The sequence below is a fragment of the Solanum verrucosum genome, unplaced genomic scaffold, assembly GCF_900185275.1.
Source record: "Solanum verrucosum unplaced genomic scaffold, falcon-dt-bn FXZP01000060.1, whole genome shotgun sequence".
Classification (NCBI taxonomy): Eukaryota; Viridiplantae; Streptophyta; class Magnoliopsida; order Solanales; family Solanaceae; genus Solanum; species Solanum verrucosum.
In genome coordinates this window covers 6,601,620-6,612,112 of record NW_026020129.1, presented here as the reverse complement: position 1 = coordinate 6,612,112, position 10,493 = coordinate 6,601,620, and the positions used below count along the sequence as shown (strand labels likewise).

Sequence of the window (10,493 nt, the reverse complement as noted above, 5' to 3'; positions counted from 1 at the left end):
AAATATATAAAATTATACTAATAAAATGGTCTTAATTTTATATTACATGTTTGAAGTGGGTTTAAATAATCTCTTAAAACAGTTTCTTTGAGGACTTACTTTTGATCTCCGTCAAATAGTTAACACAAACTTTATTGTTTTGATTTAATAGAAATTATGAATGTTTTTTTAATTATTTTCATAGTTCTAGAGGAGTCCCGTGCCCAAAGGGCATAATTCTTTTGGTGGTGAAGTTGTGTATGAAGTTTACTGGTTAGATTTAGTCTTTCTCTTGAAACGATTCAACAATTTCCAATCACCCTCAAATACTATAGGTCTATCTTGTAGATGTTTTTGATACCAACCATCCAACTAAGTCAAAAATCACTTTTCGGACCTAACAAAATGAATATATGTGACCAATACCAATCATCAAACTAAGTAAAAAAATCACCTTCTGGACCTAATAAAATGAGTGTATTGTGACCAATACCAACCATCAACTAAGTCCAAATCACCTTCCAATCCTAAGTCCTAATGGAACTGTTGTAATTCCATTCCGAGTATGTTAACCCAAAATATTGACTTTGGTCAAAACTTCTCAAAATTCAAACAACACATCATGAATAAACAAGTATTTAGCTTTACTCCAAAATCTGTTATAATTCAATAATCTATTCCATGAATCTTTCATTACATCAGCCTAACAGATACCATAGTAACTGAATCTCTTTTTAGTGCTTCTTAATTCTTGTCACAGCTTCTGTAGACTCTCAAAAGAATTAACAAAGGGACTACCTCAAACTTGCACTTTGCTGCAGCATACATAATGTAGTTTGAAAAAAGCTTAGCTTATTTGACAAATTGAGCAACTGATAAAACTAAAACTGCAAACGAAAACAAGGCGAAGAGCTCCACAAATGAGAAAAGGGGAATGATATCTGAAGACTCTCCTCTCGTTACACGGTGTAATGTGGATTGACATGATCAACATCTAATCCTCTAAGCTTTGCAAATGACTCTACCTTCCCTTTAAGTGTGTGAAGTTCCCTCAACCTGTTAAGTAGAACGATACAATTAAAAGATCGATAACAATCAAATGTAGGCAAGTTAAGCTTCTAATTTGAGATTATAAGGTTGAAAGGAACAAGGGTGTTTACCTTGCAATATCTGCGCGCCTTTTTGCTTCCTCAGCCATTACACTGATCTCCTTGAAAGTGTAATTCTCTGGAAATGTTTTAGTTTCTACAGATTGAAGGCCATGAATTGTCCTCTGTTCAGCAGCCCATGCTGCTTCGCGAGCTTCCTTACCAAAGTCCTTTCTGTTGGTGAAAGCCGTCTGATAAATGCAAATACGTTACATTATATGTTGTATGTCTAGAATCAAAGTAATGTATGGCTTTGTGAAGAAGGATATGAAGTTGCTTACCTTTTGGTTCAGTAGTAATCCCCAGGCTCTACCACTGAGAGCATATCGAACAGCAAATTTGATGGGATCAAGGAGAAAATATGTAATAATATTAAACAACCAAATCACACCGGTCCATCTCCATCCGATCTTCTCAATACCAGCAAATTTAACAGATGTAACCATAGCAGACATAAAAGTTGCAACCTGCAATAGAAACGATGAGCGAAAATGAGACCCCTATAGATAAATCGCGTGTTGGTCCACTAGATGAAAGGAGAATGAAGAAGGGAAATACTTACCAACTGAGCAACAATAAAGGCAACAACAAGGAGTAGGCCAGGTCTTTCCATGAATGACCATCCTCGGGACCGTGTAACAAAGATCAATGCTTGGCTGATGGTGCTAACTTGGAGATATACAGCTGAAGCTAGTTTTGCATTTAGAGAATCAGTGATGACCTTATTTTCTGGAATATGTTTGTTGAAATCTGTCACGTGAAAGGCGTTCTGAAGAAAAAGGAGCATGATCAGCTTAATTCATTGTTCAATAGTTATTAAAGTGGCATAGATGTAACAAGGGGAAAGTACCGCGAAGAAGCTAGTCTCAAAAGTTAAATAGAAGAATAAAGCGGTCATCAAGGCGAGGTAACTGCCTAGCACAATTCCTATTGCAAATATTTCACTGAGCTTCCAACTGTCAGGAAGTGGAGATGGCTTGACTCTGTCCTTGGATATAGTCATGATTGTGCCTGCAAACAATTTACGATTGTTCAATAAACAAACGAAGAATATAATATCATCAATCTTGCAAAGTTATGAAATGACAAGACGCGTGTGAGCCCTCACCGTCATTAAGAATGGCAATGACAAGGACCATAAATGGGGGAAAATTGAATTTCCAAAATGCAGTCAGCAACATGAATCCTAACTGTTTGATCATCACAAACATGAGTTACATTTTGCAAAAGAGAGGAAGGAATATGTTCTCCTTCTTTTATTGCGCATATAGTTCAGGTTCCAGAATGTAATGACTAAGGCTAACTTACCACAATACGGATTGTGATGGACACTGCATATATCTGGACAAATGAAAGATTAAGAATTAGTACTATGTAAATATATACTTAAAAGTACTAGTTTAATTTTCTTTGTGGGATGAAGTGGAGTTTTTATTAACTGTGTAATTTTTCATCCTCTGGAAAATGGCACGGCTTGTCAATACAGCATGGATAATAACACTTAGTCCTGGTTCAGTCAGAACTATATCTGAAGCACCCCGAGCTGCATCTGTTGCATCTGCTACAGCAATTCCTATATCGGCTTTCTTCAGTGCAGGTGCATCATTTACTCCATCACCAGTCATACCACAAATGTGTTTCCTGCTTTGTAAGATTCTCACGATTTCGTACTTGTGCTCTGCAAGGAGTAACATATACAGATTATGATACAAAATAAGGATCTCAAAGTCTCTACTCCCCCCATTTCAATTTATATATCTGGTTTTGACTTGCACGAAGTTTAAGAAAGTAAAGAAGAGTTTTGAATCTTGTGGTCATAAACATGTCAGGTGGAAAGTTGAAAACTAAAAGTTGCCGAAAAAAGGAAAGAGGCATTCTTTTGTAAATGTACTATAAGGAAAGTAAGACAAACAAATTGAAACATAGGGAGTAATTTGTTCTACTTACCAGGAAAGACACCGGCAAATCCATCAGCGCTTTCAATGAGTTCTTCAATTGGAAGGACTGCAGCTGAGGAATCCTTTTGTTCTCCAAGCAAAAATGATGAAGGATACATGTTCGTTCCCATCCCAAGACGTCTCCCAGTTTCTTTACCTATAGCTAACTGGTCACCTGGTAATAATTCCACAAGTCAGCTAGAATATGAGTCCAAACACCAGTTGAGAATTAACAGCTGTTTTGCATTATAGCGAGAAAAGTTAACACTGTAAAAGGACTATCTGTTGAGCAAACCTGTAATCATCTTAACACTAACTCCAAGTTCAAGAGCTCTTCTAATTGTTTCAGCACTGTCATGACGTGGTGGATCGAATAGAGGGAGGAGACCAACAAATTCCCAAAGGCCACCAGGACTATCCTTTGTACCTTCTGGTACTTCCTATAGGAAGAATATACTCACAACAGTCATCATCTTGTAAATAATAACTTCACTGAAATTGACAAGTCAGTGGCCTAATTACCTGGCGAGCGACTGCAAGAGATCGAAGCCCACGCTCAGCAAACTTATCTATCACTGAATGTACTCTATTTTTAATGTCTGATTTGTTCCAAGCCAGGTTCAAAATCTAAAAGTTACAGAGAATATATGATAGGAAGACTTTAATAAGTGTTAGAATAACTATGAGTACTGCATTCCACCGTTGTGATGGATACGAACCAAAAATCACAATCTTAACTGTCCTGTTCTCTAAATTGACTGAAAACTGATATTAATTATTAAAAGCATACAGCCACTACCTGCTCTGGAGCACCTTTGCTCACTCTGTGCATTTTACCGGCGCTGTCTAGGTAGGTAAGAGCTGTCCTCTTATCAGTTGGATTGAACGGAAGGAAATGAACCTCTGTGATACCAGCTCGTGCCTTCCATGAAAATCAGTCAAATAGAACAATATTAGTCTTTTTCACAGTAACAAATTGATAAAAGAGTTGCATAAAAGTTTAGTAGCTAAAGAGAGACTTGCATGAGAGGGTTCTTGTCCACTCAAATGCATCAGAAATGCTTTAAAAAAGTTCTATATAGAAGTGTACATTTTTTCAAGTTGCTTGAGGACGAAGAGAGTAAAAGCCGAACAGTTGCAGCATGTACCTCCTTAGGGTCAGCAAGCATGGATACTATCGCAGTATCAATTGCATCTTGGTTCTCCAGCCTGGAAGCTCTGGCGGCCATCAAAACTACCATATCCTTTTCAACATCTTCCGCGAAAACCTAAAAAATTCGATTGAAATCAACAACTTTTGGTTCACAAAATGCACTGATCAGTGATCAATATAGCTTGATGAAAAACTTCCGGTTGCTCAGGACAAATGCAATAGATGAATCTAAGGACTATCTTATGCCATGAGGTGAAGGTTGTAATTTTATATCACTATTCAACTAGTTTTGACATTTTGATTTCTCAAGGCAACACAATAAAAAAAAGTTACCAAATAAGTACTGATTATATCACATTTTTGCACTATCAGTACAATAGGATTTCTGATATGTGTTCCAGAATCGATTTTGCAAAGGTACATAGACACTCCCATCTAATGATTATCGTTACGAGACTATACTTATGATAGTATCAGTTTAGTTTTAGTGATGCACATCTGACAAAAAGCTTTTAAAAGAGGATTTAAGGACCACCGCAATCAGATTTTTGTCCACTGATAATTTGTTTAAAGTTAGAGTGCCAGTTTTGTCACTGCACAAGACATCCATCCCCGCCATCTCCTCTATAGCTGTCATTCTCTTTGTGATAGCTCCCTGCATTTATATGTGGTATCAGTTACTTGTCAGTTATTAAAAATTTCAAATACTCTAGAAACATTTTAAACTTTCTTCATATCTACAAAATTGATATATTACACCGAGAACTCAACATACCTGCTGAGATAATCGATGAGAACCAATTGCCATAGTTACGGAGAGAACTGTTGGCATGGCAATGGGAATTCCACCAATGAGCAGAACAAGAAGGCTGTCAACAGCTTCACGAGGATGTCGATGTTGTCCCCCAAATATTACAATGAGCTCAATGATCATACCAGTTGCAATTGAGCAGATGCAAAAGTTACCAATAGAAGTTAATACCTGAAACCATCAAATAAGATTAGTTATGACTTTCGGTACTAGCATAAAGGAATTACGAGTAGAATATATGTGCTCCTCACCTTCTGAAAATGTCCAACGTGTGTAGTATTTTCCACGAGATGAGCAGCCTTTCCAAAGAAAGTGTGAACTCCGGTAGCAATAACAACAGCTTCTATTTCACCTTGTTTACATGTTGACCCAGAGTATACACCATCACCGGGATTTTTGGTAACTGGAAGTGACTCTCCTGTAAGAGCAGACTGCAGAGAAATATGCTTAATTAAAAACCAATCATTCAGGCCAAGTTGCTAGTGACATAGACCAATGATTCAACTGATACCTGATCAATTTTCAATGGATCACCGTTAAGTAGACGTGCATCAGCTGGAATTATATCCCCGAGTTTTATGCTAATGATGTCTCCAGGAACCAACACAGCTGCATCCTCTTCATTCCATTTCCCATCCCGTAAAACCTGATACATATGAATGAATATTCTTGGATTATTAGTCTATTGCAACCTTATAATTACATGAAGAAGTCATGGTATTTCGAGCTACTAATTATCTGACCTTGGCTTTTGGAGCTAACCGAGCCATAAGAGCAGCAGCCGCATTTCCAGCGTTATTCTCTTCCATAAAACTAATTGTTGAGTTTATGATTAGTAGTGCAACAATGCCAACAAAGTCTTGATAATCAACTCCCTTGTGCTGTAACAAAAAATAATACAACAAACATCAGTTATTACTAAATTCTTGTATGATCTTGAAGACGACAACAACAACAACGTACACAGTGTAATCCCACAAGTGAGATCTGAGGAGGGTAGGATGTACGCAGACCTTACCCCTACCTTTGCAAGGTAGAGAGGTTGTTTCCGACAGACCCTCGACTCAAAAAAAAGTTAATTAATGCAAATTTGTAGCAAACACAAAGTAATGTACCTTTCCATGTGGAAGAAAAAGAGCCATGATTGCTGCTGCTTCCATTACCCATGAAAGAGGATTCCACATGAATCCCAAAAACTTCAGTATTTTACTCTCCTGTCAAATGCAGGGTGGAAAAGCTATATATTTAGATATACAAATTAGAAAATTTTCTTCAAAGGCGGAACTGGATTGTATATATTGAAGATGAGAGACCTTTTTCTCTTCGAGTTTGTTATGACCAAACACATTTAAACGTTTCTCAACCTCCGCGGAGTTGAGTCCCTCTTCTGTACATTTCAGATTCTCGAAAACCTCCTTAATAGGAATGTTTTCCTGTCAAGTGAATATACAATAGATTAAGTTCAGAACATTCTCATTAACAGTTTTTTTCGTCACGACTAATACTTGTATCGAGAATTAGACACAATACATTAATTAGTCTGCATCATTTAGTACAAGTCATTGCTTTGTAGTAATACTTAAAACTAAATTTTACCAGATCAACAGTCTCATTGTTGATCGCCTCCAGAGTAGTGGTTGTCTTTTCTGTGCCCATGCTAAGTTCAATTTATTGAACCCCTCAGCCAACGATTAGTAAAAGATCTACATTTTGGAAAATGCATGTTCCATTAAATCACTTTTAACATAAACCTTGCAAGAGATTGAAGAATATGAATGGTAAACAAGACGTATACGGACTCACATTATCGGTGTAATTTTACATGTTGTAACAGGTCATTCACCATGTTTTGCAATCTATGCTTGCTATAAAAAGTTATCTGTAATTACTTTTACATGACCTGACAAATGTAAAACTTTTTACAGCTGAAATAACATCAAGACTATTCGATTAAAAAGGTTTATTTTTCCTTAACTTTAGCTAAATAACAATATAACATTTGATAATTTTTCATTAAACCAACTGTTTAATCTTTGAGAGTATACTTTAAAGCTACACACAAATTTCTGTAGCTCAAAATTCTAAATGCATCAGATTCTAGCACTTATTCATGAAAATGTATTATTCATAACAAATAGCAAACCATAAACATTCTTGAAAGAGTTGAACTTATACTACTATCACATTTAAACTAGGCCAAGTATCTTATACTACTGTCAGTGTATATAACTTAAATTGTTGTCGAGGAAACAACCACATGGGATTTCTATTGCATGAAGTGTAGAGAAATTAAGAAAAAGCATACCGCGGTGAATTGAGAGAGGAAGGAGGAATGAAGTAGATATCTCCATGGAATAAATAAGGGAAAAACAGCATTGTTTGTATCTTTAACAAAATGCATTGGGAATTTCTCAAATGACAACACATAATGAGTTACTATACTAAGCTTCTAAACCTCCGTCAACAAAGCATTCATGCCTCTCTTCTTTCACTTTTTTTTTTTTTTTTTTTTTTTTTGCATTTTACAGTTTTGTTATTACCATAGGAAGGAGCAAAGAAATTTTGAAAGTTTGTTTGGTAACTGCAAATGTTTTTGGCACTATTACAAATTCAATGTGTGATAATAAAATCAAACAACCAAGTGCATTATGTACCATACTGTCCAGTAAATAATTTATCATTTTATATCTATTTTTGTTGGGAATATCATTAACTAATAAAAATGTGCTCTTTCTAATAGTTTAAACCTTTAGATAAGTTGGTCACACACTTCAACATGGTGTCAGAGCAAGCAAGAGTTCTGAAATCGAATCTCACCACTGCCCAAATTAAAAGGAATTTCCACTTTGTGCTATCTCTAACAGCTTTAATCCCTAAAGTAATTTGAAATTTTGATTTCAAACTTTTTTTAAAAAAAAGAAAAATTAAAACTTAGACAATAAGTTTATATATATATTTTTTAAAAGTTCATAATTTTAAATTTTACAAAAATTAAATTAAATTGTATGCTCGGCACGAAGAGATTAAATACACAATGTCGAAAAGTTATATTAAAGAATAGTTAATTACTATTATTGACAATTTATTGGACTAGTCGATCTTTGTAAAATTCTATTAATTTGAAAGTTTATAATAGTATGTAATCACTAGTATTTATTTATAAAAGAAACATAGTCTAGTAATACGGCGTCTTAAGATATTCGACACCTTTTGAATTATGATTTGCTCATTTAATAAGATTGTAAAAATTAGAAAAGTTTTTTCACATATTATTGTATTTCATATTTATGAGAAAAAACCACTACAAAAAAAGTGTGAATTACATGGGAATTTTCCTGGGAATTAGTATGAAAATTCGCAGGAAACTTATTCCTGCGAATTTTCATACTAATTCCCAAAAAAATCCCCATGTAATTCACAGTTTTCTTGTAGTGAACTACAACTATGTACAAATAAGATTTCTAAGTTCGAATCAACCTGAATTCAGATAAATGATTTAAAATCATGTCCAAATAGTGCCTACTTAGATTTTTCTGCATAAAATGGGAAAATATAAATTTTTCGTGTTTGAGATTTAATATGAAATTACTTTTGTTATAAATAGTTTTACCTCCATACGAGACTTGTTGGCACAAATAATTAAGAATTTGAAATTTATGAAATATACAAGAACCTCATATTAGCATGTAATAATAATTGAGTTCACAGTTAAAACTTTACCCATACTTGTATTGATAGTTACAATCTTTTGTGTCCATCCAATACATATTCATGAATCAATTAAACATATCTTGCTATATAAAACATATTCTAACAATTTTGGGATCCTTTTTATTTAATTATTCATCTTTGTCGAGAGAGATTTTTTATTGGTGCCTAAGTGGCAAGAACAATAACAATATTGTACTTGCAATCAATTAGGAGTATCTAGTAAGATCACTATCTCCAAAGAATACCACTTAAATGATAGTACAAAACTTAATGAGTTGTACACAGTTGTACCTTCTTGTTAAATAAAATATTTTAAGAGAAAGTTACGGATATATATACATCGAATAATAAGTTTATCAATATAATCAAAGTATACATTATTAATATATATGTTGTATATTGTATATTATATTATACTTAATATAAAGTATATACTTTGTAATTTGTACATATTTTTCTAAACTAGATGTCCTCATATTTATTTATTTTAATCTATTCTACCTACAATACATGTATTGATTTAAGAGAAAATTACGCAACAAGACAAACATTGATATGTATTTATGATAAATTATTATAGTTTAAAATATTACAATCCATAGTTATATGTAGGATTTTATAGCATTTTTTTCTCTTCTCTCCCTCTCTCCATTGCCTCTCTCCTCTCACTGCACTCCCCCCCCCCCCCCTCGCCCCTACCAATAAGAAGAAATTATTATATATCAATTATATTCTATCAAAAATAGGTGAGAGATTTGTATTTTATATCAATTGTTTGAAAAACTATTTTTGTATTTTGTATCGACTATATTTGTATTTTGTATCAATTGTATTTGTGATTCATACGAATGCAATATGCATTCATCCGTTCCTTCAAATGTATTATGTATCACTGCAATTAAATATAGGTGAGAGATTTGTAATTTATATCAATTGTAATCGAAAAACTAGGGGTGTACAAAACCGAATCGAAAACCGAACCAAACCGCGAACCGAGTCAAACCGAGAAAAAAAACCTGACTAGTGGTTGGTTTGACTTGGTTTGGTATTGAAAAAAAAAATCCGACTATATTTGGGTTGGTTTGGTTTTAGCTAAAAAAATCAACCCAAGACCAAACCAACCGACTTTATATATATAATTTTAAAACTTTATTTTAGACATAAAATATTTACTTTGATATAATTTTTAAATACTTCTTAAACTTTTTCATAGTTTTTATCTTTTAATATATTATTTCAAGTTTGAAACTTAGAATTCTGAATGGTTCAATGAAGATTATAGTCCACAGATGTTGGTAATTATAATAAAGCTTAAATCAAAATTAAATTAATACTAATGCAAAAAGAAAATCAATTCAACACTAAGAATGACAATAATATTGAATATTTGTTCTTTGATTTTACATTGGTTTAGACAATTCAAATACATAATCTAATTTTAATTTCCTTTAATATTTAGTCATGTAACTAATACTTATTAAACTTATTTTAGCATGATTTAGTACTTTTAAATTATGATCATTTTCATTATGACTTGTTAATTTGCAATATTTATTTTACATTATTTCATTATTATTGTTGTTTTGTTGGATATTTTAGTGTCATTACTCATATTATATTTTGTGTTATTTTCTTAAGAAACACCTTAGATAGTTGCAGTTTGGTAGGACTAAAGAAATATTTGAAGTACAAGTAAATTATATGTTTGTATGAATACTTTACCGGAAAAATCCGAAAAAACCCGAGGTTGAAAA

The 10,493-nt window shown here is 33.4% G+C and overlaps 2 protein-coding genes across 3 annotated transcripts in view; both read right to left on the bottom strand.

The window, feature by feature from the left end:
- LOC125826377 (uncharacterized) overlaps positions 1–10,493 on the bottom strand; it is a 103,936-nt gene that overhangs the window by 26,820 nt on the left and 66,623 nt on the right. The window lies entirely within an intron of this gene.
- Positions 863–6,684, bottom strand: LOC125826374 (plasma membrane ATPase 1-like). Of its 2 annotated transcripts, XM_049505679.1 has the most exons (21): positions 6,625–6,684; positions 6,342–6,461; positions 6,144–6,242; positions 5,772–5,909; positions 5,540–5,674; positions 5,280–5,459; positions 4,993–5,199; positions 4,753–4,872; positions 4,213–4,332; positions 3,864–3,986; positions 3,587–3,691; positions 3,360–3,504; positions 3,075–3,239; positions 2,567–2,805; positions 2,436–2,468; positions 2,236–2,317; positions 1,978–2,138; positions 1,690–1,896; positions 1,409–1,594; positions 1,140–1,318; positions 863–1,035 (listed from the first exon to the last, which is right to left on the bottom strand). In XM_049505679.1, the coding sequence occupies exons 1-21, from the start codon at positions 6,682–6,684 to the stop codon at positions 939–941; spliced, it is 2,901 nt and encodes a 966-aa protein (XP_049361636.1). In that variant the 3' UTR covers positions 863–938. The 2 variants fall into 2 exon arrangements, with proteins under 2 accessions (XP_049361636.1, XP_049361637.1); XM_049505680.1 differs by lacking the exons at positions 6,342–6,461; positions 6,625–6,684 and having other exon boundaries at positions 3,855–3,986; positions 6,144–6,227.